General features: G+C 38.4%; 1 protein-coding gene across 2 annotated transcripts in view; it reads right to left on the reverse strand.

Moving 5' to 3' along the window:
- The window catches only part of TENM1 (teneurin transmembrane protein 1), a 238049-nt gene extending 222152 nt beyond the window's left edge, over window positions 1–15897 (reverse strand). Inside the window, exon 1 of one of the 2 annotated variants that reach the window (XM_071569594.1) lies at window positions 15681–15897. In XM_071569594.1, coding sequence (XP_071425695.1) covers window positions 15681–15897 — 217 coding nt within the window. The remainder of the gene's footprint in view (window positions 1–15680) is intronic. The other variant, XM_071569595.1, reaches the window with a different exon arrangement.
- Between the last annotated feature and the right edge of the window lie 11944 nt (window positions 15898–27841).

Raw genomic sequence — 27841 nt, forward strand, 5'->3', positions numbered from 1 at the left:
ATTCTTCTAATGCTACAGCTGAAATTGAGTTTGGAAAAGCTTGTCTTACAATACATTCACTTACAATTGCGTTCTCCATATGCAAAAATCTATTAAGAAATAAAGAATTTTCAAGAGAAAAGGTTTTCTGTTTCCAAAAAATCTATTCTAAGAGAAAAGCATTCCAATATTCTTTCAAGAATTGTAAAGGTTCCTTGGCTCTAAAATAATTTTTCTATTAGAGCTTTTGGCATTTGTGAATGTGTTTAAGTGAAGCAATAGATTCTTCTTAAGATTAAATTTTCAAAATTAAAGCCAGCCACAGCCATGGTTTGTAGCTTTTATTTAAAAAAAAAAAAGGCTAAGACTTTCACCAGGGACAGCAGAACTGAGTCAAATTATCTAAAGCAGATTAACTAACTTTTCTCTTTGAAAGACTTTCATATGAACAAATATTCTTTCTCAAGATTATTCAGGGGGTGTGAAACAACAGAATAGCGCTCACTTTAGTCCAGGGCATTTTCAGTTCTCATCAGGCAAAGTCAGTGTTGTGGTTCTAAGTTGTTTCCAAGCCTGTAAGGCACTTCAGAGAAGAAAGACTGACAGAATTATTAAACAGAGTGCAAACTGTATGTAAAATTCTTCAATCTGAAATTACCTCCAGATTGTTGCTCTATCCCTAAAAACTTGAATTCAATTCAGAGATGGTTTTCTGGCAGTAATTTCTCAATATAGTTGGATTTAAAACAAAATCCCTTTCATTCAGAGATCAGTCTTAGAGGTTGCCCGACAGCTATCACTTTCTATTAGAACTTCAGATGGAAATACGAAATTAATTTCTACCAACAGTTTTGATTCTGGTCTATAAAATATTTCTAAAATGTGCCTTTTGTTTCTCAAAATATTGAAACTGTTTCTCTTTTAAAATTCCAGTAGAACCATTGACTTTGGATACATGAGCATCAAGGTCTCTTTAAAATAAAAGATGTGCAAAGCAGGTATCTTTATAAATGTCACTGAATTTATTGTAGAAGGCAACGCATGTGGAAATCCAGAGGTCTAAAATCTGATTTAATTCTATGCAGCCAGTGGGTCAGGTAGAGAAGGCAGCACTTGGGCTTTAGGACAGTGTGACTGTCTCAGAGTAAGCATTTGGCAAGTGTGTAACTTTGTGATGATGGAAAGATTTTTAGAAAGCTGCTATCAACAGGGATTTACCAGAAATGTTCTCCTTTACTTATGGGATATTCAACAGACCTAAGGCAGTCAGATCACAGATGCTGCTCAAAGAGAATGATCAGAGTAACTCAGCTCCTCACCTTAACTTTCACCAGGAACTACGAAGCTCTAATATAACTTTAAAGTAGCTTAAGAGAGTATCAAGGGTATTACCAGCCATGCTCCTTTGAAGTGACATGAATGGAAAGCAGGCAGCGAACGGGGGCAGGCTGGAGCAGAGGAAGGCAGGTTTGATCCCCTGTGCCACTTTCAGGGAATACTCAGTGAATGAGTTATTTCAGGCAGGAAACAGCATGAGCAAGAGGAAGGTTTCAGCAGAACTGCACCGCCCAAGCTGCACTTCTTCACATTCCAACTGACTGATAAAAATGCTGAAAATTAGGAAAAAGTATTTGCAAAGGAACATGTGCCACAGAGAAGTCTAACCACCAAGAAGAAAAATCCCTTAAAGGAAGGGGTGATGCACAGGCAGTCACCAGGAACACCTTGTGTGTGTACAGAATGAAAACAGTACAAAGCAGAACAGTATTTGTGCTCAAGAGCACAAGGCCCAGTAGGTGCTGTCACTGCTGCCAGCTCACAGACAAGGCAAACAGCAGCAACAGCCTGTCCTGGGGCGTGATGTCCCGGGAGCTGTGCTCAGCAGGAGGCTTCAGTCCTCCATGGAAAAGCTTGACAAATCCCACTCTGCCAGCTTCCAGTGGTGCAAATCCCACTCTGCCAGCCTCCAGCAGTGCCAGGTCTGCTGGTCAACAGCAAACACACACACACACTCTGCCAGTCAATCTCTTCAGGTCTTGGGGATCAACCCCACAAATGCTGCCAATCCTGAAACTACGTCTGACACCTCGCCCAAGCATTCACAGCTAAAAAGACTGTCCAACAGGGCCAAAATTTGGAATTTTTGTCCATCGTTTTCTTGGTGAGATGTCTGAGATCTGCAGAATACTATTTCTAATTTTATCATTTTTCTCTTTAAATAACTGAAATTGGAAACAGTTTTGAACATCAGTAGCACATCCCCTGCTCAAAGGAGGGCCAAGTTAGATCAGGGTGCTCAGGGTTCTTAATGAAGAGTATCAGAGTCCTTCTACAGAGCAATGACTGCTGGCCAGACCACAAACATGGAACACAGAGTGCTACGAAGCATGTTAAAACCATCTCTTAAGTGAGGTTTTCAAGAGACACTGGGTTAGGCCCCAATAATAAAGCTGGAATTCCATGATTTTGAAAATTCAATCCACGAATCGATTTTTCACTGTTAGACTATTTCATGTTCCCCATAAATTTACTCGCGACTTTTTAGTGTGTAATCACCTTTCCCACTGAAAAAACTCCTTCAAATCAACTCAGACTGTAAGATGTCCCCTATTAGAGCTTAGGACAGCAAAAGAGTTTGACTTTGATTTACTTCCGAATAGGAATGCAACTATTTGCACTTTTTTCCCCTCTTTTTTTTCCAGATCATGCAAAAATTTACATGAGGGTCACGATCTCAATAAATTAACATCCACTATGAGAGCAGTGTATTCTTTAATTTAGACTGAACTGTTAAATTTAGTCAACAAACACACCCTTCAGATTAATCTTGGAAGAAGGAAGAGAAAGCAGGAGTATGTGCACCAGCTCTTCAGTCCTTCCATTCACATCCAATTGCATCCCACTGCCAATCACACCAATGAGAACATGAAAGACAACTTGGCACGTCCATTCCCTTTGATTAGCCAACTGGGGATACAACCTGTCAGTCACAAATCCCTCTTCCCCAAAAAAACTCTTTAGGGCTTTGTCATCAAATGTTCCATCTGATGAAGAAATGGGTGATTTACCTGCCTTCAAATAATTCTGAGCACTTCTGCTCCTTTCTTTCCTCAAGTGTCCAGTTTACCAAAGAAATTTCAATAACAGGAGCTCAAACTTAAAGGTCAGCTCTGCTGCAGCTGAATAATATTAAAACAATTCAATGAAAATAATTGGGTTTGCATATAATGTTGTTGCACATATGATCACAGTAACTTCTTTTTTAACAGTTTAACTAACCTCCTTGCAAGTCCAGCATTAGATTTTCTAATATTTCCAGATAGTAGTATTTCTACATTGTATTTCTAGAAGTAACTATATAAATTATGAAGACTATTACATTCTCTAGCAGCAATTATGAAACAATAAATTTTTTTATACCATCAAAATATCAAAGAAACTCAGCTGAAAGTGGTGGCAACATCCCAAGTGTGCATCCCCAGAAAATACACTGTGCTACTCTTAAAGTACTATCACACCGCGTCATTGTTATTTAAGTTAAATAAACACTTGTAAAACATATTTTAACCTAAAATGCACATCATGGTTACTGAGGAAAGATGAAAATCTGAGACAATTGTGTCAGATAATAAAGTTGCTAAGCATACAGTATGGTATCTACAAAATTTTCCATCTCAAGATTTGACATAGAGCTCCCAAAGAGGGAAGCACAACCATCATTCCTGTGCTGAACCTAAAAGAACTAAGTATGAAAATTCCAAATTCCTCTGAGCATTTTCATTGTTTAAACAAGTACTGTGACATCCCATGATCTGTCATCGAAATGTATCCAAACTTTGGGAACACAGCCACTACACAATGAAATAACTCCAGTATTTATAGGAGCACTTGGCTACAATTTTTTCAGCTTAACCTCTTTAATTTACTTGCCCTTTCTTAATGAGAGGTCTAATTGTTTTGAAATACTAAGCTGCTCATTTAGATATGTGATACTCATTTCAGCAGCTATTCTAGTCTCTGACTTTGAAACCTCCAGCCTGTGATTTAACCACATAGTCTTTTTATCTTTCACACAGACACAGCCATGTAATTGATACCTGGGAAATAATCAGTCACTGACTGGTATTAAAATGTGATTGCTCGCTGTTGAAAATTAGTAGGCAGGCACCTGCTCTTTCTAATGCAAATCACAGGTAATGTTGACTATCCACAACTAAAACCAAATTCCCTTCATCATCAAATAAATGGATAGAGAGGTATTGCTAATGTGGATAAAGGTGGTTGGGAGGCTGAGTACCCAAGAAGAGAGAGCTAAAGTTGTTACCAACTTACTTAGACAAATCCTGAAAAAGCAAATCACAAAATGAAACCATTTGGATCTTAACAGACTGAAAGCCACAGGAGGAATTGCCCACAGTATTAGCATTCCCCATAAAAACTGCTTCTCAAGCTTTCCAGCATAAACCTTGGAGACATTTTGTTTGTGGAAGATGCAGAGCAGTAACCTTCTCCATAGCTGACACACCCTATATCCACAGCCATGGGCAACTGAGGGCCTGGGAGCTCTCAGGAATTCTGGTGCTGCAAAGGTGCTCCATCAATGAGCTTGCGAGGAGTCAAAGCTGGGAACCTCCACAGCAGCTGAGAGCACTCCAACCCAAGGAAAATAAATCACCCCCAAACAGCACTAACAGATCAGCTCACAGAGGCTCTGAACACTCTGCCATGCTCTGAAGGAAAGCTTGCCATAGGCAGATAAGCAGAGCTCATATACTGCACTGCCAGAAATACTTTGTGCCTCCTTATTAAAGAATTCACACAGTTGGAGGTGAACTAATTGAGGCGGTGGAGACAGTAACACAGAAGGCACTTAAAATGTAATTAAGCCATGATCAGAAAAGGCACACATAAGGGAGAAAGCACTGAAAACACAGACTCCAGGGAAATACCAGATTCAAGCAAAAATGAGAGCAATTGTGTATTAAATCATGTTCAACGACATTTATAGGTACCGCTAAAAGAATCTGTGCAGAATTCAAACACTAAGGCCACAGCTAACCAGGAAAAAACAAAATATATACCTTTGTCTTAGACAACCTTCCTGTGCTTTAATGCATGCCATGAGGACAGGTGTTTTGAGAGGAAGAAGGTGGCCTTATCTTGCACCTGAGCCATTCGGAATCATGCTGGGGATCTAACAACAGGAAGGCTACAGAAGCATTCAGTGTCTCAATTCTTTTGGCTTTATTCTATAAAAAAACACTTTAGCTCTAGTGTTGGCTGTTCTCAAAGGACTATAGCAGCAAGTATTTAATTTACTGAAAGGCACAACTCACACGTGCACTCACTATATTAAGGAGGAGAAAAAAACTCCCAAACTTAAAAGACTTAAAACATGTAACTATAAATTTCACAATCTTAACACATACAGCAAATTCCCATTGTAGCAAACACTGCAGTCCAGAGAGACTTAGTGATAGTCTACAGAATGAAGTGCCTACTTTTTCCCCGGTGTTAACTATTTTACAGACAAAACAAAAATCAGAAAAATAAACAAGCTAATATCCAGTTATGTTATGTACGAATTTTTTTTTCAGATCAAAGAAAAGGAAATGCTTAAGTATCCTTTTGTAAAAAGGTTTCATCTTGCAGTCATCTCTATGTGTTAAACAGACCTTAAACCCCTTTTCCATTGTTTTTTGCTATTAAATTTGTTTCATGCAAACCTGCTGAGTGCAGAGTCTTCAATTCCCCACAGAGTGCACAAGTCACATGTGGATTTTGCCTTTTTTCACATTATTCTCCATTTGGCATTGTCTCATAATTCCCCACAGAGTGCACAAGTCACATGTGGATTTTGCCTTTTTTCACATTATTCTCCATTTGGCATTGTCTCATTTCCCTACCAGCTGCTTCACCATTTCCTGAGCTGCACCATCTCGTACTGTGCCCAATATTAGACACAGCAGTGACACAGCAAATGGGAAATAAACGGCACAGCTGATCAGGACAACTGGCAAAGGATGCAAACAACACATCCAGAAGTGGTTAGGAGTGAAAAAACCCATAACACTTGGTTGTAGGAGCTTAAACCACTTTAAAAGCATAGCAACATCCTCTGTGGCTTGACTCTAATCAGACAGAGCTCTGATAAACCAAGTCTTATTCCAGAGAACACAGAGCTGAGCAGTGAATGAGGAGCAAACATTTCTCAGTGCTGGAGCTCCCAGTGGAGGCGAAAGGAGGGAAGGATGGGTTGGGACTCAGGAGGTCTGAACATGAGGATAACTCAAAGCCAAGAAGGATGAACAAACTGTGATGTTGCATAACAATGGAGAAAGTGAACATAGGACAAAGAACTATTTTCACCAGGCTAATAAAAAGTACTGATTTGAACTATCTTCTCAACAACATACACATTCAGAAGAGTATGTACATCCCTCTTTGCTGTCCCCTCGCCACATCTCCCTGCTTTACTGAAAAATGAAGAAAGGATAAAGAGCAGGGGCAGGGCTATGGAAGAGACAGAATGCTCTGCTACTGGAAAACTAAAGAGATATTGGACAGAAAATGGCACAAGTTGGTATTTTCCTTTTAATATAGTTGTCTTCTTGCTTAGACTCTGAAATCATAACAGGCAGATTTATTGAGCAAGTTTGAGGCTAATTTTTAGAAAATAATGATATAAATACTAAAATTATGTTGAATGTTGTCAAAGACATCAAGTCAGTAAATGCCTCATTTGCAAAGAATCTGCTGCTGAACTCTAAGCAATTCAGACACAGACTGATCTCTTAGCACTGTTACTGTAGCTATTTAGCAGTTTTATTAATATTAATAATAATTATTATTACAGAACAGATAGAAAACTACATTTATGTTTATTTTTTCTTGTTTGGTAGGTTTTATTAGTCATTAAAATCTATTTTGCACATATAATTCTTGTAAAAAGATCATCAAATTGAACTGAAATATAGATACTCACTAGCAACATTATTCCACACAACTGATAGTTGAGATAAAGCCAGAATTGCATCCAATTTAACAACTGAGATTTCTTTTAGTAACTGCAATCTTATAGAAAAGCTGAAAATACTGCAATATCATGTCTGAACACTCAGTTGGTCATATTAGATATCTAAATTTGGACACTGATTTACAGCAAAGAACCACCTCATTTGTGTCCACTGTGCTGTTAACTCAGGTGAGGGATTTAAGGCAGCACATGGAAAAATGATTGACAGGTGCCTCTTTTTTCTCTCCCCAGTGCATCAAGCATTTTATAAAGGAAGAGTTTTCTCACCCTCGGCATGGCCATCTGACCCAAATCTGATAGCACACATGATGGAGCATTATTAAAGCATGAGGAATCATAAGCTTCCTGCTGCCAAAACAGTGACAGCAACGATTGGTTGCGTGAGAAGTTTGGTTTGTTTGCGTGGAGCTGTTCAGGGATGATGGTAATTACCTGTGAAATGAATATTCATCACATGGGTGAACTCAAGGCTGACTAATACTTCACCAGAGAGTGGGAATAATGTGAGGGAGAAGTTGGCCAAAGCAGACTCAGCTCACTTTGTACTGAGGTCTAGTGCAGCTGTATGACACAGGTGCCAGGAATTCATGAACTGCAGAAACAGCCTGCAGCAGACAGACCTATTCCCTGTGTTAGTTGCTAAACACAAAGCTGAAAATTAGCTAAACACCTTTTCTATTACAGAGTGTATGCCCACCCCTACTCCAAAAAATACATTACTGCTATTATTTCTGCAAGCAGTAAAAAGCATTGAGGTATCCAACAGTACCCCTTCCTTTTCTCCACAACTCCAAAATCTTTCCCTGTCAGAGAACATTTTCCTTCTTTAGAGTAATAAAATTTTTCACAGGCAGCCATTTCCAAAGGTGCAGTCTGTCTCTGCCAAATTCTTTACAAGTGGCACAAGCCTCCAGCCAGCTGAATATCTGGCAACTGCCCCAAAAGCACAACAGCCACCACAGAGGGACTGAAGTTTTAGAATCCATCCCTAAACACTGAAACTCTACAGATAAATAGTCAACAATTCAACAATTAACTGCAGACATTTAAGTAATTGCTACTACTGTGTCAGCTTAAACTCACACCTATAGGCATAATTCTCACTGATACCAGGAAGAATCATATCCCTAGAATCAACAGCTCAATTAATCCTTTGAGAATCTGCATGCAAACCAAACAAACCAAATAAATCCGACAAATATTTCCTTTCCAAAACCACTAATTACACACTTCTGACAAAAAACTACTCAAGGTTATGTATTAGCACACACTACAACACATAATTTGTAATGTACTCCTTTGCTGTTAAAGACAGAAATATTATTTTGCGATTTACAGTAGTATGATGAGTGAAGGCAAAAGATCAATTGCACACAGAATTAGTATTAAAAAAAGACACTTTTTTTTTCAAGGGCCATGGGCACCATAATCTGATGCTGCTTCTCTGTGGGCAGTAACCTCTTCCCCCACAGCTCTCCATCATCTGTAAAGCAAGGTAAAAGTCCTGGCTCACCTGATTGGATTTTTTCTGGCAGTTCAAGAATTGAGAGGGGAGCTAAGCACCTTACATTGATTAAGTCAGTGGCAACACTGAACCAAACTTTCCAGATACTACAGTGTTCAGTTACGAGAGAAAAAGACTAGGATTTTGGTAATAGCCTAGTTCTGAGTACAATATTTTGACATCCAGTTGCTAATGTTCTTTCTTACAGATGCAACTTCTGCAATGGTTATGAATTCCAGGACATTAATACTGAATAAAGCATAGGTTTTTAACAAAACTTAGCATTTATATCCCATTAGTCACAGTACTAACATTGTAATGTTAATTTGCTGGTTTAACAATCCCTTAGTGACTTTCACAGCACCTGTTTATATTTTGGCATGTGACTTTTTTAGATCCTTAGGCTATTTTTCCTTAGGTTACAGCTGGAACCTTACTGAGTATTGTTTTCTTATATAACTGGTGCTTAGGGGGTGGAGGTAGGGAAAGAATCAGTCTGCTAGTGTTAAAAATTACCTTATTCCTTCCATGCTGTTTTTCCCATCTGAGCTAAAGATACTTCATCCAGTTGTAAAGCATTCCTAATGAGAGAGAGTCAGTGGGAAACTGATTTTGAACAGCTTCCAATAAAACTGAAACTTTGAAAAGAGAACTTGAGATTTTAAATGACATTCACAATTTATTTCACATAAAGACTTATACCAGGTCAGAAGTATTTGAGTCTCATTCTCAACAGAGAAAACTAATTCAAACTCTATATGGGTAAGGATACACCCACCCTGCTGGTTTTCTTGCAATGTCATCCACTCACTGAGCTACTTCTTGACAGTTCCTTATTTTGAGAAGTACAAAACCTTCTGACAGATACATAAATGAGAAACCCTGGGAAGAAATGTTGTTTTGTTTCAGCATCTGCTCTACAAATGAAGACAAGCAAACCAGATTTCTATTTCCAGAAAATGACAGCTCTTCTTTGTTTCAAAAAAGAGTGACATGAAAGACACAGCGAGAGTATGTACATTGAAACAGCTTGTAGGGCAGGGCAGAGCCAGGCTCTGGTTCCCAAGCTCTGTGACACCCACGTCCTCACTCTGCTTTCATGCTCATTCATAGCTTGGTTTTAACTTCTGACATCTTCTTGGACTCTTTTAAGAGTTATAGGAAGAGCTCTATTTATACAGCAAGAACATTTAACAGATATAATTCCAGGTTTTGACAAATAGAATTCCAAACCATTAACTCAGAGTTTAAGCCTCTCCTGTAAGCACAGGTTACTGTAAAGGTTGCCATATCTCGCAGAATCATCAGATGGTTTGGGTTGGAAGACACCCTAAAGTTCCAGTTCCAATCCCCCTGCTGAGGGAAGGGATGTCATCCACTAGATCAGGTTGCTTAGGGCTCCATCCAACCTGGCCTTGAACAATTCCAGAGATTGGGCATCCACACATACCTTGGGTTTGGTTACACTGGCTGGATTACTCTGCCCTTCTAATTTTAATTTCTGTGATTTCTGGCTTTTGACACTGAAAAACTGGTAGTTCAGAGAAGAGAATGGAAATTAGGATAGTTTTTATCTGTGCACTGACAAAGGGATTGTTCAGCTTGTGTAAACATTTGGAGAATGGGGTTTTATTATTCTTTAGATGAAATTTGTTAGCAGGGTATTTGACATGCACCATAACCCTTCTCTTTTTCTCACTTCCCCCCCTCTCTTGGATATTCACTTCTTAAATCAGAAGAATTACTTAGGAAAATAAAATTATTTTTGATCATATGAGGTGTTTTTTTCACTGAGATGGTAAGATAGGATTGGAAGCAGCATTACAGGAATGGTGACAGCAGGTTACAAGCTTTTGTAACACATTTGTAATCTAGAAAGGGAGCACCCACTGCAGCCTCATGAGAAAAAAAGTGTCTTTGCACATTCAGTTTGCTCATGTGTTTTGATTTGATGAAGGGAAGGAAAAGTATTGCCCCCATGAGATTTTTAAATGAAGGCACAAACATACAGTTTCCTCACCCCAGTTATTCCAGGAAGAGAAATTTCCAATTACTTGGCAAATCAAGAAAGAATATCCAGAGGGGGTCTGAAGCTAAGTGCTGTTTTTCCTTTCCTTAGAGTTTGCAGATACTCCCCACAGAGCAGAAGGCTTCAGTCCAGGAAGCCACAGGGAACTGCTCATGGCACTCTTTTTCTCTGGGCCACAGTAACATCAATGTGATTAGAACACAGGCAGACAAACAAAGCACAGCACACCAGGACCCCCTATTTGTGTAAGGGAATATAGGAGGGCACAACGCACTAAAGCTTTAGGAGTGTGGAGTCTTTTCCTTTGCCTCGTATGTATTTTTTTGGCCAACATGAAGCTCATAAACACTCGGAGCAGATGGTGTAACACACAGCAGCGGGAGATGGAGCTTATTAGCTCTCGCTTCCTTCCGCTCCTCTACAGCCCAGAAAGCTGAAGGACCTTTATACCACCCTCTCCTGAGAGCTGAGTCCCCTTCAGGAGACAGTACGAGCCATAAACTGTGTGTCCTCACACAGACAGCACTGCAGGTAGAGAATGTGCTTAAATTAAATGCTCAGAAGATTTTCTAAAATTAGCAAAATAATGCTGGAAACATTAAAACTCTAAAATGTAAGTGTCCAGCATTAGCAAAAAAAAAAGAGAAAAAAATTGTAAAAATACAAAATACCTTAACAGTTTTTGTATTAGACCTATCGAGTAATAGTATGTTTCCAGAAGTGCTCCTCTTTTTTTTTTCTTTTTTTCCCTTGAATTATAGCATTTCAAGAAAAACACTTTGCAAAAATAATTTCTTTCATTTGTAATCAGCCCGTTCCTACCTTCCTCTTAAAGTACTCAGGAATGCTTCGTTCCACTGTGCTACAATCACCTTCCACAAGAGCTCAAGGCACAGCTCTAAACAAATCACACAGCTTAAAGGTTAAAAAAAAATCCCTTCCTTCATTAACCAACAAATATCATAAAAAACACAGGGAACAAGAGACATAAATAACTATCGAGCTGAACAGTTCCAAACTACCACAGAGCTAAAAGGCTGCATAGCAGTAGCTCTCTTAAGAGAGTTGTTTTCTTCTCCTTTGACATTCTCTTTCTTGTCCTTCTCAAAACTAATGACCTCCTTTCTAGGTGCAAACATAAAAAATGCATTTTACCATGCCCTGTTTATATGTCAATAAATAGCTGCAGTAATATATTTTATTTTGATAGTCTTCACCCCATGAATGCTAAACTGCTCCAAAATATGTAACTAGCAGCTGGTACTACAGTGAACTGTTCTACCCTATTTCATCAGGGTAGAACAGTTACCACTGATAGTACTCGAGCTCCACCTTCTTAATAACAGCAGTTTGGGGGTGGCCCCCAATAAAATTTTCCTTTTTGTGGAAGTTTATAAGTACAGAGTCCTAAATGCACACAGATAAAGGCTCAAAGTCTGTATTAAAACAATGAAATATCACTGTCACTCTGCTGATATCAGATTCCTCTGTGACAGCTCAAGTTCACAGACTTGTGGTTTGTTAGATTATTATTCCCATCTTATACATAACAGACTGGGGGAGAAGCTAATAGAGGCTTTTTTACCCCTTATACATCATTTAAAAATAAAGTAATTGAAACAAAAAGTACATGCTACATACAGCCTAAATTCAGCTCTCCATGGCCCTGGGTACAGACACAAAGCAGACCTGCTGCCCTCAGTGGATTTACGTAATTCTGGAATCAGAGTAGAACATGGTTATTATGTAAAAAGCTTTTGCTGCTTCACAGATGACAAAACACCACCATGACATTTTCCTGACAGGACAATTTCCTACCAGTGCTTGTCAGCACGCCTTTTATTTATGTCTAGCATGAGAAGTAAAACTGGTTTTGACTGGACATATGATGTTAAGAGTTACATGTGTTTAAATCTTCCTTCCTGGTAAGCTGAAAATTGCTGAACTTTAATGCATAGCAAAACAGACCACCTATTTCTGCACTTCACCTTTCTGGGGAAAGAAAGTGCTATTCAGCACTAAGACATTTCTATTGCCTTTGTGTCTCCTCACCATTGCTGGGATGTAACAGAGGGCAGAAAGGAGAACGGATGGTGACAGCAATAAGCAAAAGAAGAGAGGCTGAGACAGAGTGGCCTTAGGCTGAAGAGCTTTCCCTCACTGTGACCCTGGCATTTCTGTGAAGCCAGTGCAGTTCATTCAAGGAAGATTGTGAACATTTAGCTGGGTCTCTTTACCTATTGCTCCTGAAGATGATGTCCTATAACTTCTTCACAAAACATTAATTACATCACCAATCTGGAGCTTTTGTCCACAAAAAGCTTTTCTTTCTTGAGCTAGAAGCAGAATAAGTCAGTTCTTTGGCAACACTCTGATGCCATTTCCTAGAATACTAGTAATGATGATTTTCTCACACAGATTTACCAGCAAATATTTCTGTTGGATCCTCCTGTGAGGAATAACTCCATTTTGCCATACCCATAATGCAGTTCAATACATTTATCTTGCCAGGAAATACACATTTGTCTGACCAGAAATTCACTGACGTATTCTCATATTGTTAATGATCAATAAACTTTATCATGCCACTGACTCGATCCCAGATGCTTGTCCTATCAGGAATTCATTCCTCTAAACTAGTGTTTTCTACAAATCTGTAATTAACCTAAGAGCCAGAAAGCTTTTCTGTACTGCCAGTATTTGTTGAGTACAGGTCCTTTCACATTTACTTGGTTGGAAACAGAGAAAACTGTGGAGGAAAACAGTTTTAATGATGTAAACATGTCACAAATAACCTCGAGGTGCAATCTATGTATGGTAAAACTACGAGAACTTTTTCCCAACACAGCCAAGTCCATCAATGAGTTTCCAGCAAGAGCAGCATTTCTGACGACTTCTGCCAATTCTACCCCATCTTTTACAAGTACAAACAATGTGCTTACAAATTCTTCCAAAAATTAATTTACTATGTTTGCCAATATCTCCAAACTACATGATATTGGGTCTGCCAGGAATTTACTTTATAAAAACTTCTTGCCAGGATGAGACATTGCAGATTTACTTATCTTCAGACAAGCAGGATTCTGAGCACTCCAGTGACTAAGAGAATACATCTTCAGATGGACACATTATCCATTTAGCACTGACTCTTCACTAGTCAAAGACACTTGTTTGTAAATTAGAAAATCTGAAGATTCCTACAGTATCTTGTAAAAATTATTTCGAGTGGAAAAAACATATAATAGGCACATAAAAGACATACAATTCCAATAAAATCATCTTACAATGTGAGTGTAGAATACTTGGTCTGCACAAGCATGTACCTGATCCCTTGCAGGTCAGTCTTGAATAAGAGAGGTAAGTTCATGACTGACAACTTCTTGCAGATACTTACACTAATTTGGCCAAAATTATTAATGCAATTGCTTTCAGAGGTAATGTTCTGGAAGACTAAATTCAACATGACACAGAGGCTGGTTCATTATGCCCACAGTGGTGTAATTGCAACCCTTTTATATGCGCCCAAGCTAGTGATGTCATCACTGACATGAATATCAATAGCAGTAAAGTGTTGCAAACAAGGAGTTCTTCAAGGACCAGGTCCATGCAGAGGTTACCCTTTCATAGCCACAGTGACAAGCAAGGGGGGAGTTGGTGTAAGAAGATCTACAAGTACATTTATGTCATCTCCAGGTACAACAATACAGCCATATCTCAGTTAACCAGACTCTCATAGCATGTTCAAGATAAAGTCACAAACAACAAACAAATCTCAGTCAAGTTTTCTATACAATACTTTGTTGAAATCTGTGTTCATGACTTTTTCTTTCCAGAAGCTATGGTTTTGCAGCTCTACGGAGGGAATATATGCACATGGCTTGAGGTTACCTCTGGCAGCCATGAATTATAGCTACTCTCAGACAAAATCAGCATTATGAGAGCGACTTGAGTCAGAATATATGCAGTAAAAACCAAAAAGGCAGCAATAGCAGCACAGCCATTCTAAATTTTACATTCATTTACACATTACAGGGGAGACATATTTCCCATCTTCAATTTTCTTGTAAAAAAAGAAAATTATTTTCATATTCAGAAAATTGGAGAAGGCTTTTCCAAGTAAGCGGTGAGGGGACTGGGCTGCTTTGTGTGGGGGGGTTTTTTGCTGTGTCTTCTTTGGGGGTTTTGGTTTGGTTTGTTTGGTTGGTTGGAGGTGTTTTTTTTAAATCAGTACTAAATTTTTTAGCTGAGAAGCACTGGCCACACTGTAATGCAGTTTAACCCCTTCAGTGGGGAGCAGGGAGGGATTGCCCCTGGAACCCCCATTAAGGGGTCAGGACTCTCCTTGCTTCTGACCTTCACTCTGATTCCTAAAAAATATTCTCCCTGCCCCACTGTCCAGCCTGAATTTGTGACAGAGCTGAAAGCAGCAGATAAGCCACTTGTCTGCCATAGTGTGGCAAATGCAATATGTGGGTTTACATGAGTCTATCAGAAAATGCTGCAGTAAATTCTGCTCGTTCCTTCTATTTCTTTAGTATTAGTCTTTAGCTTTTATCTCTGACCTTAGTTCAGCCGTTATAAGTGCTCAAATCTTTGTCCTCATCACGCAAAAGGCTAAAATAGAAACTTAACTTGAGGGTTTTTCTTACAATATGCTAGTTATCTTCAGGTTTGAAATTACTTAATTATTGACATGATTAGAAATGGTGAGAGAATTGTTGCATTTGAATTAAGTCACAGGCTTTGTATGCATATGCAGAGATAGTCTGCAGCCTCAACCTTGATTTTTATGCCAGAACGTCCCCAATAAATACAAAGGTAGTAAATAATCAGTGTTCATTAGTAAGAAGAGTAGCTCCCACTAAAGAAATATTTGTCTATAGCCAGCTTGTGATGATTTCCAGAACACCAGTTATTCCATCCACCCAAAAACCTCAATTTTATTTCAAAAAACTTTTCCCTAATTTTTTGAAATTATGGTATGCATAAATAAAGGTAAAAAGTGGATGAACAGTACAAGCCTTTGAGAACAAAATGTTTGGTCATCTGCTGACAGCTGACAACATGATATTGTTTCATATGAATAACCACCAAGTAATAACCATAACTGGTAGATAAAATAAATGATTTACCTTGTGTGGACTGGTCAATGGCTTTTCTCTTTCTGCTATGACTGTTGTAATTAAGCCTTAGCTCTTGGCTATATTCATTCAGAGTTTCTCTTGAGTCATAAGATTGCCTTTGCTTTCCCCCATCTTCACTTTCATCTGAAGAACTTGTGTAAGTTAGATCCACTTCATGTTTAACTTTTGACAGTGGCTGGTAGGGTTTGCAGTCCATCTGCTCCATCTCTGATTAAGTAAGCTCAAAGTCATGAAAACAAGCAACTGGAATGCCTTAAGGAAACAGTCCTGCAAAAACAAACCAAAAAGAACAATAATCCTTTTCAGACATGATGTAGAAATTTAGCTAACAAGGGTCAAATTTTATGTTCAGTTTATATAAACCAATTAAATTGCATTAATATCACTATAATCCAGGAAAAAACCCTGAAAATGTCAGATTTTACTGGATTTCTTTTGTTTGTTTTAAAGACAGAAAGGAAAAGTTACTTGAAGGACAAAATGAAAACCAAACCTTAAGTACTGTCCTATTAGACCAAGTAACAACTGTACTTAAAATGCATAAGATATGCCACAACAATTTATATTTTGTATTAAAACTAAGATAGAACAGTTACTATTTCTCTAAAGGGATGCATACTCATCTTAAGCGAAAATAATATTTCATGTCTTTTAAAATAGGAAGCCTGGAAAACAGGAAGTTCACTCTTTTGAAATATTCTACTGTAAATCAAATCACATTTAACCAATAAGAGACTTTGAACTTTAGAAAATCATCAAACCTGTTAAAAAAATACCACACTGTTAGTCTACAAAGGCATAAAATGGTTCAGAAATGAACATTTTCTTTTAGATTGTGTGGACATTTCATCAGGAAGAAGCTTTTACCCTGCAGTACAATCCCTTTTTGCCTTTGCACCTCCCACTGCAACTCCGACCAACATGGAGCTTTCAGATCACCAAAGGGACCTTCCAAATTGCAGCTTGAGTTTTGCACATGTATTCCTACAAAGATGTTCAAATACCTTATCATTAAAATCAAGTGCATTGCAGCTGCACATGCAACCAGTGCTCTTGTCCTGTATCTTTGCCTTCATTACAATGTTTCCATCACTAATTTGAAGACAAACTTTGCAAGACATAACAGGGCACACTTTTTACAGCAGTGTGGTTCACAAACAGGGAGTTCTGTTTGCTTTTTAGATTAGCAGATATTATTAACCTAGAAAAGCAAATGTAGCAAAAGAAAAAAAAAGGTGCCTGTAAACATTATTGCTAGAAGTCCAAGAAAAACAAAGACAATCAAAGCCATTTTGTTTAATTAAAAAACAATTGCTCACAGCTTCTTGATGATTTTAGGGTCAGCAGCAGAGGGAAATAAGTTTAATACTCAGTTTGCTATCAACCCATTGCCCATCTGCAACAAGGACTTTTAACCCCACACACTGATAGCTGTGAGCATACCAACAGAATCTCCAAAAGCAACACAGAAAAAGTGAAAAGATAAAGACCCCAGAGAAATCACTTGTTCTTGGAGGGCTATAGAGAGGAGTAAACTGAAACAGAATGTTTGAGAAACAACTGATGGCAGCTGCCACTGTGTTCCAGAATAGCAAAACATTTCCTGCTTGTGTATCCTCCCAATACTTCTGAAAGCATCACCTTCCTGAGCAGGAGTGAGGTGAGAAGAGAATGGAAAAATGAAGCCCAGTCCCTCAGAGCCCTTGGAGGAAGGGAGGGAGACAGACCACTACAGTAGAATGAACACCATAGAGTGCATGCCTTGCTTTCCCTGTGTTTCCAGAGGTTATCTGGAGAAAGAGGTTAAAGGCATGTATTTGCTTGAAACCCTAAATCTCGGAGTTATATCCAACCCTTTAACCTGAGATGGAACAGCTTTTCTGAAACACCACTTGGATAAAGAGCAATAACATTAAAAAGGAAAAAAGCAGTTCATATCTCCTACTCAACAAACTGGGCTTGAAAGCACACAAGTCAATAAAAAAACTCTACAAGAGAGAGAGAACCAAAAAGATGAACCAAGACCTGCCAGAGACCACACTCAGCTGACAAAGGTGTCCTGGGGCTGCAGTGCTGGACACAGAGGTTTGTGTTCTGGATTGTTCCCACTGCATCAAGCTGGTGTTAAGATGCTTCTGCAGACAAGGTACTACTAAGCAACATTTGCTTCTCCAAAGCTATTTTCTTAAATAATTTACGGTTATTTTTCAACATTGCCTATTATTGCCTAAGTTCAGTACTTATTTTGGGGAGTTGCTTTACTAGTGACAGAAGAACACAAAGGTGCTGCGACTTACAAGCACAGAATTGGCTTAAAAGATGAACTGACGACTCTCTAGAAATGGTAACTGACAGGAAAAGGCCTTCCAATATATTCTGTCTGACAGAATAAATGGAGATGAAGCTACAGAAGCCAGAGGAAAACAAGGAGAAATTAAGGGCCTCTATTAAGAAGATGCAGTAGAGAAGAAATAAATTTTGCCACTAAGGCAACAAGTGCAAGCAACCCCGGATGCACATTTAGCTCATTACTGGAAAACAAAAACAAAACCAAAAAATCCACAAAACCAAAACACAGAAGTTCCTCCTAAAGGATGCTGTATCTATTTTGTTGGAGGTTTCAAGTTTTTGTTTTTTTTTTAAACAAGTAATAAAAAATTACTAGGATGCACAGAGACTTGTAAAACTTAAGCTGTACTAAACCAACTACTTAAGGAAGATTTATTTTTATTCTTTAAAACCAAGATTTAATAATCAAAGTCTTTACTTTGTGAGAACTGTTTGTAGCAGGATCATAGAACATATTCAATGATGTTAACCAAGGCAGCAGACAAACCATATCATTTAATGTAAGCAATTAATATTAGATTTATTACATATTTCAGGTCTTTTTCACTGCAGTACTTTCATATGTTCTACCTTCTCATGTAAAGGATGTGCATTTTCTCAATCTTAAATCAACATAAGAGCTCCATGAAACAACCCCTAAAAGCTGTAAATTTAGTATTCTTTTTTATATAAGAGCAAGAACAATTAAAAAGTATGACCAACTTCTGAATGTCTCAGTGTAACACCACATTGCTCCTCTCAGGGATGCCACTCCTGCCACTGCTGTACCTGCCCACATTTCCAGCTGCAGGGGGCAAACGTCTTTGGGTGTGAAGCCACACCTCAATTTTCCCAGTGTAACACTGACCACCAAGTCATGTCAGCACCAGGCCAGAACACTTGCCATCCCCAGCTCATGCTGCACAGGACCAGAAAGACTCAGCATGAAGTTTGATACCCGTTATGGTGGAAGGATGTGGACTCAGATGTAATGCAGACACATCCCAAGTCACCTACTTATTACCACCTGAAGAAAAAAAGTCTTCAGTTCCCCTGGGTAACTCTTCCCTCCCCACCCCAACCCAACTGAACCAAAGCCATCTAAAACTCAGCAGTGCTACAGGCTCATATAATGGCAAGGGATACAGCACCAGAATGTCAAACATCACAGTTAACTTTGGCTTCCTTTCACACAGGGACCAAGCTTGTGCTTCCTTTGTCTTTGCTTAGGGCATTAGTGTCTCATAAACCCACAGCTACCTACTCTGACATGAACTGGAAAAATACCTCACCCTATTTTTGATAAAAAACAAAAAAAACCCCAACCAAACAACAACGACAAAAAAAAAACCCAACCAAAAAAAAGCTTGTCGGCATCAGAAACACATGACTAAAAAAACCCAGATCAAATCTTCAAGCTTTTCTACAGGAAGAGAATCAGTAAATTTAACAAATTATGCTATGTTGTGATAACTTGAATTTAAACAGTGATAATCAAATACTTTAACCTTATTTTCATATTTTGTTTGGAAAAATACAACACAGTAAGCAATTCAAAATGCTGAATTAGGGCAGGAGTATAAAGAATATTGCCTGGATGTTTACACAGGTTTCTTCAAATAACTGTCTCTCCAGTAACTAAACAAAACACCCAGACGATCAATATAAAGTTGACCTTGTCAGCAAAATAATAAAGTCTCATAAAAGCTTACAGTTCCTGTAAGTGACCTTTCTCTAAGTGTCTTAATGTCCTCCTCCTCACAAGTAGCACTTTGTTTTGCCCTTTCCATCACTATTCTGTCATTGAAAGGTTTCACAAAACATGTAATAAAAATATTATAGGTAACTATAAACATATGAAATATATATTTAGGCACTGAATATCAAGTAATTCTGAACCATACTTTAAACAGATATCATATACTGTTTACAGTTGATTGGGTAGAAGAATACACAATTAATCACTTCAATTCCCAATGCAACACTTTTGCAAATGCAAAACAGTGAAAAAGCTCTATTGGATGGGAAAAAACTACTTGAAGCAATGGAATTAATATAGATCCCTATATGGATTTCAGTGTATGATTTATGAAACTTTCTAAATGCACATTGTACATGTTATTAGAAACTATTTTCACATATCTCTTGCATCAAAATCCTCTCCCATCAGCCACCTAACTTTCCTGTTGGGCTCAGATCAGAAGACACTTGCTCAGGAGCACAGGAACTTGGGGTAACTGTGATGGGGCTCTTTGCAGAGCACGAGCTCATCCAGAGGTATTTTATCACAAAACTCACTGTATGCATTTATACTGCATGGAGGCTCTGCACTCAAACACAGAGATGCCACAGAGATCACATTACTCTAATAGTGCTTTTTATAAATTCTTAATAGGCTGCTCTGATAGGGTGCCCATTTAATGAACAAATTTCCATACTGATTACCCACCATCAGCCCCATCAAATCACCAGTGGCATACCCAGTTGGCCACCAGTAAGTCTGGAATTATTTCGAGAGGTCAGGTTACGGTTGCTAATGAGTATCATGTAGCTGAATAGGGTCTTCCCGAAGTGTAAAAGAGCAAAAACATGAAGAATTGTAAGCTCTGCTGGCCTCAACTAATCATTATGTTCAACAGTCAGATATTCCAGACTATTTGGAATTAAAATGTAATTGCGGTTTAATGCTAAAATATAACCAGGGAACTGTCCTTGTTCTCTCCTGTATTTCTTTTCTTTAAACACATATTCTTATCTGAAGGCTACCATTTGCTTATTGCCTTTTCAGACCACTAGTTTCTGAAAAGGAACTACTAAGCAGGTATATCAGCTCTGGACTGCTGAAGGCAAAAAGAACAGCACCTTTATTCTGCAGGTCTTTCAGAAATACAAAACTAGAAAATATGAAAGGCAAAACAGAATAAACACTTTTGATTTAAACCTTTGAGAAATGCAATACCGAGAAAGAGAAGTAAAAACATTCTGACCCTGCACATAACTTCAAAAAATATATCCCTCAAATATTTGTCTAGAGATTATAAACAAAGGAAGTCCCTTAAAGTTCTCCTTTTTACAGAACAGTTACACACTGATTTGAGCAGCACTAGAGTAGGAACAAATTATGTTGTTATGTGATTCATGGAATTAGAAAGCACTAGGAAGAAATATGGAAAATTTGCCTAAGTCTGGAGGATAGAAACAGATAATACTTTCCAGTGGGAGGAAAAATCTCATCCTAAAAGTCTAGAAAGAATAACACAATGCAATCCCTAGAAGAAGGAAACATAATTTAAATAAACAAATCAAAACAAAACAAAAAACGCCCCAAAATTCATATGAACATTTTCTGTGGATCATAAAATATTAACACATTAAAGGATGTTAGAAGATGACATAAGGATGTATGGATCACTAGGCAGAGCAGTATTTCTCTGGGAATGAGTGAGATTGTGCAGTGCTGAGGGGTTATGTTATTCCTGCTGGTGGGCCACATAGTGTCCCTTAAAAAACCAGATGCAGATATAAGAGATAACATTCTCAGAATATGTTTTTTACATATCTTTTTAAATCAGACATGTAATGCAAAAAAATGCAAAACAGAGTATCCAGGGACATGCCATGGGTTTAACACACTCCCTAGAGGATGTGCTCTTTTAACTTATGGATGAATTACACTGGCTCATACATTTATATGTCAGTGTGATAGATGCAAGTGGAATAAGGTTCATTCTCACATTTAATGATCTTCATTTAAAATTAGTCAAAGTCTAATTTAATTCTAGTTAACAAAGTAATTCAAAGTGTTGCCCATGTTATCCAAAGTTTCAGAGAGAAAACACTGCAGAGTAAAATTGTAAAGAAAGTGAGGTTATTGCAGTATTTTGTGGCATATGGCAAGACTGAAAGTGATCTGAAAACCATACGTTATGTCAGCTACTCAACTGTGATGCAGAATTCTTGGCCAACACGTGCCCTTCACTTTACTTGGAGAATTGCCACTGACTAAAAATCACACAAGTCCCTGATGTTTTCTTTTGGAAACTCCTCATTTTATGTTAGTGAGATTCAAGCACAAAAGTTCAAGCTCTACTGCTCTGGGACAAAGTAGATCCACGATTTGGAGTGATACATTCTGGACAAGTTAAGAACATCTGCTGAACATTATGTCTTCCTAAAGAGCTGTACTTCAGAAATACAGATTGTAATAACTCCTTGTGTAAACATTTTTCCTCTCAAAACTTGGAAACACTGAAAAAGATCTCAGCATCTCAACACTTCAACCAGGAATCCTGAAGAACATCAGAAAGTGTGGACTTAAGTAGAACCAGGCAAGTGCTTGACACCCATAGATTTGGTCCATAACACATGGGCAAGTCATCTAATGCCTTTGCAACTTAATTCCTAACTGTATGGCAGGGACAATATAGGGAAAGAGGTAAAGGATGTTTGGTCTCCATGAGAGTGAAGGTTGAGACTATAGGATCAATATTCCAATGTGGACCTCTCAGAAGTAGTTTTTTTACTCCAAGAAGGATGCATACCCAAAGATGTATTTACTTAGTAAAAGACATAGTAAGAAGTTAATAGAATAGAAGAAAAGGAATGTTGCCACTCACATGGGAGACAATGCCTGGCACAACTAAGATTCCTCTCACAGTACAGAATATTTCCAATATACCCTAGGCCCTTCTTTATACTAAATCCATCCAGATGAAGTGTTAAAATGTTTGTCAATGGAAGTTCAGGTTGTTACTGTTCTGTTGGCAAGAGCACACTTTTGCATTGTAAAGACATAAAATTAGGGTACTCCACTTAGTAACCGAGTTCTATGAAAATGCAGGTGAATCTTGGTGCTCTTCTGAAGTAACGAGGCAAAGAATATCACAATATTTTTATTTACATATATATATCTACATTCAGTGCCACAATTTATCTAACAATATAATACAATAGTTAGGTGTACACGTACTTGTGTATATGCAGGTAGGAAAAACAGAATCTTCATTCCATCTAGGAATAAGCTTTGGAAGGTACACTATTTTAAAATATATTGGCATGTAGCAAGTAGTATATTCACTTATATGTGACAAGAAAATTGAATTATGCTTTGGTTATTTTTTGATAATGCAAATTATATAGCCATCAAATTGAGATAATCATTGCTGTGTCTCCTTTCCAACTGTGTACTTAATTAAGAAGACACAGTAAGGCTTAATTAGCAAAAAAGTAATTTTTAAAATCAGGTTTAGCTGCTTAGAGATTACAAAAATTGAAAATAACATGTTCTGTGTAGATACTATTAATTTTTTGAGCCATCAATTTAAATTTTGTATCACAATAAAGCTTAGCACATGAGAATAGTTTACAACACATCAATACTGTGGAAAATCTAAACCACAATTCAAGTATTAGATTGCTACTTATACGAGGATGCCTTGGCAATGATGTTTAAAAATATTTAGCTGACAATTTTGTCTACATGTCCATTTTCACTGTTTCTAATTAGAATAAAGAAGTCCTCTTTGCACAAAATAGATGTTCCCCAGAGTACCTATGGACTGTCAAAGCATATGAACAAGTGTAAGCATCACCACACCTTTTTTTTCCTTTTTTTTCCCTTGGCTTTATTCTTATGTTTTCATTCTCTTGTATAAGAAAAATCCCATGAGTAGTTGTGGTAGATCTCAGGGGGCCTTAGTAATTTTCAATTCCTCTTGCAAAATCAAAAAATCCACCTAATAAAAATCTCTGAAACAAAACACTGACACCAGTTTGCCACCTCCAGTTAAAGATTGCTAATGGGATAAATTATCTCTAATATTACCAGCACCTCTCTAGCATTGTCTGCTCCTCATCTTTGATGTGGCTGGCTCATATTTAGATGGATGACCTTCTTGAGGTCACTTATTCTTGCTACGTTAAAACTTCCAGGATTTCTAGAAGCAGCATTCATTCAGCAGCCAGTGTATTTCCAGTAAAGGCTCCCAAGGTTGGTGCACTTACAGAAGGCATATGAGCTATGGTTTAATGCCTTGCAAGTATTTAGATTCTCAATTACCATAGCACAGCAGATAAGAACTTTTCTGAAGACACCATTATTTACTGCACACAGAAAGGGAACTTTTTAGTCTTTTTCTAAATAGCTTGCTTAACTTTTGCTCTTCTAACTCCGGGAAGAAATACCATTACATATTATGCAGTTCTGACATCATCTACTAAGCTAAAACTTGAAAAGCTTTTCAGGCGTTTGAAGTACTTTTTGCAAGAAGACCTGACTACTGCCTGACCACAGGACCAACATCTGCCTCACCTTCATTTGAAGTACCACTCAGGTTGCTATTCGCGTGACTGACACCATCATGCCTGAGAAGTGATCTTTCTGTTCCTTTTCTTCTTACTTTGATGTCAGTCAAAGTATTCCGTGTCTTCAAGTGCCATTGTTCTGACAAGCAGACCCTCCCAGTGGACTCGTACTATGTACTGTGACTCCCAGAACTGCTATTATTTGAGCTGGTGTCAGATTGATTTTCTTTCTGTTCATGATAGTGCTATGATCTTGCAGGGTTGAAATTACTGCTGATTTATGCCTTGATGCAACCCCTCGAGGACTGGCTTGTACCAGCATGTCACCTATGAAAAGGTACATCTGAATCCTCAGAGATCTTTCTAGTGGAACCTTTGTTCTCATTTCAATAGAGAATCCTTTGTAATGAATGTTTGCTAGAAATTTCTCCTGCAAGTACCAAGATTCTTCTGTAGTGCAAACTGGAGGTATATTATGCATCTATCCATTTTTACCAGTCTGTGGGAGCCTTCTTGGCAGAGTTAATTGAAGTGGTCCATCCACAACCTCACAGGTTTTGTAAATTGTTTAAACAATTTTCTTTGGTACTTTGCAAAGACAGTGCAGGTAGTGCTGGCACTGAAGAGCTCTATGGCTGAAGGCCCACTCAACATATGAAAATATAACAGACTGAAAACATAAAATCACATCTCCAGTTTCTTTGTGGAAAGCTGTAACCTTTTATGCCCAGGCCTTCTCTTATTTGGACTTCAGAACAGGAAATAATTTCTATTGTTTAAGCACTATCCAAATTTTTACATATTCTGCCTATTCCCACCATGAGCAGTTTTTGCACTCTCATTACAAGTAACCTCTTTTTGAAGATGTAGATTCGATCCCGTCAGATCTCAGAAGCTCAGCAGGTTCAGCCCCGGATTAGTACTTGGATGGGAGACCTCCTGGGAAATGCCGGGTGCTGTAGGTTCTAGACCCGAGGACTTCACTGTCACTGTCCAAGCTCGCTCGGCCGTGGCAGATGAACCTCAGGACTTAAACGGTGGGGCCAGTTCTGCGCACACTGAGCCTCACCTAAAATCCACTGTGCAGGCTGGAAGGGCACAGCCACGTGGGGACAGCCCTGCCCAAATCTTCGTTCGCGAAGTCGAGCCACACACACACAAGTAACCTCTTGACTATATCTTTGTGAGCTATTTTCTTCTGCAAAAATACACTATCAGCGAGGCACTGATTTTATATCTAAACAATTCTAACACGGTAAATTGCAATTGAAAGCTCTGACATCAGTCTCTGAAATCTTTGTATCTTTTTTTCTTTTCCTGTTCCTAGAACTGTTTGCCCATGTCTTCTTTCAATGTAAGTGCTTCTGATACAGATGCTGTCCTTTCTCCTAACTTAGGCTGCACCATCCACAATATCCTTTACAAGAATCCTACATGAGGGACTGAAGCAGACAAATTTTTAGGAAACTGGCATTCTGCAATAACCAATTGCAGCTCAAAAGTAGATGGGACTTTCCTTCAACTGACTCTTCCCATTAAAAAAAGAAACTAAACAGAGATGTTTGGAAATCAAGTGGTCCTACTCTTCTGTTTGAGTGTTGGAAGGAAGATGAACCTTCAGAAAGAAATCAATAGCTTGTGTATCCCCAATGACTAGCAAGGGAGACCAGGACAACTATAGCCATGTCCTGGGTACATAAAATCAGAAAAATGAAATCATGCCACACTTCAGTTTTTGGAGTAAGGTCTCAAAATTCTCAACAACTTAAGCCCTCATATAATACATCTATTACTATGACTATGATCAGCCTGCTAAAGTACTTGGCAAGAATACATTCTCCTTAGCACTTGTACAATGACTCTACTTAGCTCAGCTCCCTTTCTTCAGCTGAGAAATCATAGCAAAGAGAAAAAAGGATGAAACAGAAATATGTGGATCTTGTCCATTGCTTTCATACACGTGTATACATACACACATATCTATACCAGTTGCATTTAAAAAAAAAATCAGAACCATTATCCTTGCCCCAGTATTAGGCTGAGCTGTTGTCTTGGTGAATCATTTTTCCTCAGGGACACTGTGTGGATAACAATTCCACCCATGTTAATTTTATTTACATTGGGAGGACTGTAGTGTAAGTTTAAAGTGAAGCTGTGTTTCTCTCACGAGCAAGAAAAATGTCACTTTCCTTTCCCAAAGCACCAAAAGGCTCCTTTTACTGTCACAGAACACAATTATATGTTAGAGCTCTGCTGTCTCTTTCCAGCCAACAAGGCAAGAAAATGACCTTTCTTTAACCTATGGCTGAATTGCATTATGTTTGGTTCAGTGGATGTCCTTTTTTATGTTCTCCCATATCAAATGCATCCATACTGAGGTTACGAAATGGGTGCCTGCCTTTCACATCTGTTAGTGATTTCACTTTTTCCAGAAACTTGCTTTCAATTGAGCAGGGATGTTAACTCCCATCCATTTCATATCCCGGTTTGCAACATTTGCAAACACCTGAAAACACTCAAAGGTCCAAGGACACTCTGCCAGCAGAAATTGGTTATTGGCTTCTGCATTTTGCCCCATAGCACGATCATGTAAAAGGTCAGTCAGGAAGAAATAAGCCCCACACACTGACTCACTGTGTCACTGCCTGGTCTGTCTTCACTTATGGGCAGCTTGGTACTGAAAGGCAAGAGATGCTCCCCACAGCACAGGTATGCTTTGGTTTATGTGCCCAAGAAGCAAAATAATGAAGCCATGACATCAAAGAATTAATCCAGTGCTGATAGCACAGAGAGCAAGTCAGCAAAGGAGGGTTGGTGAACATGATGCTGAATCGCAAATAACATTGCTGAACCAAATCGGGCAATACAGCTTCAACACAGGACTTAGTATGTTTGTAAAATTAAGAAAGTTCAGAGACAAAAGAAGGCCACGCAAATCATTACTTACACACATAACTCATATCAAGCAGCCACATAAATAAGCTCGCCTTTGGCATCACTGCTGATCTGGAGGGAATTCTAAACATTCATTTCAGTGCTTTTAGGTGTATAGGAGTGTACAGCAATTTGCTAAGTGACAAGGTTTATGTCAACTGTTATTAAAGATGACTCATATTAATATAACTGCTCTAAGAAAGGAAATTGTGTAGCTTAAGGATACCTTCCTAAATGCTACCATTTTACCAGCACAGTGTTTGCTACAAGAACACTGACTGTGTTATTAAGGTAGAGGTAAAAGGTGACTGTAGGCACACACCAGAGACAGGCTGCTAACACACATTAACCTTGGGAAGAACACTGGTCTCTTGAAAGCTTATGTCTGATTTCTGCTACTGCACTTCACTGAAAATAAACAGAAAGCATCAAACATTCAAAATAAAATGAAACAGTCATTTCTTGTTCTGTAGTAAAAGAACTCTCTGCATACAGTGAAAGACCAGTTGAAGGCCTTTATGAACATCCCAGAAGCACTTCATGCCGGAGTGATTGGAGTGGACTAAGAGAAAAGAGATTCCATT

The sequence above is a fragment of the Pithys albifrons genome, chromosome 14 (assembly GCF_047495875.1).
Source record: "Pithys albifrons albifrons isolate INPA30051 chromosome 14, PitAlb_v1, whole genome shotgun sequence".
Classification (NCBI taxonomy): domain Eukaryota; kingdom Metazoa; phylum Chordata; class Aves; order Passeriformes; family Thamnophilidae; genus Pithys; species Pithys albifrons.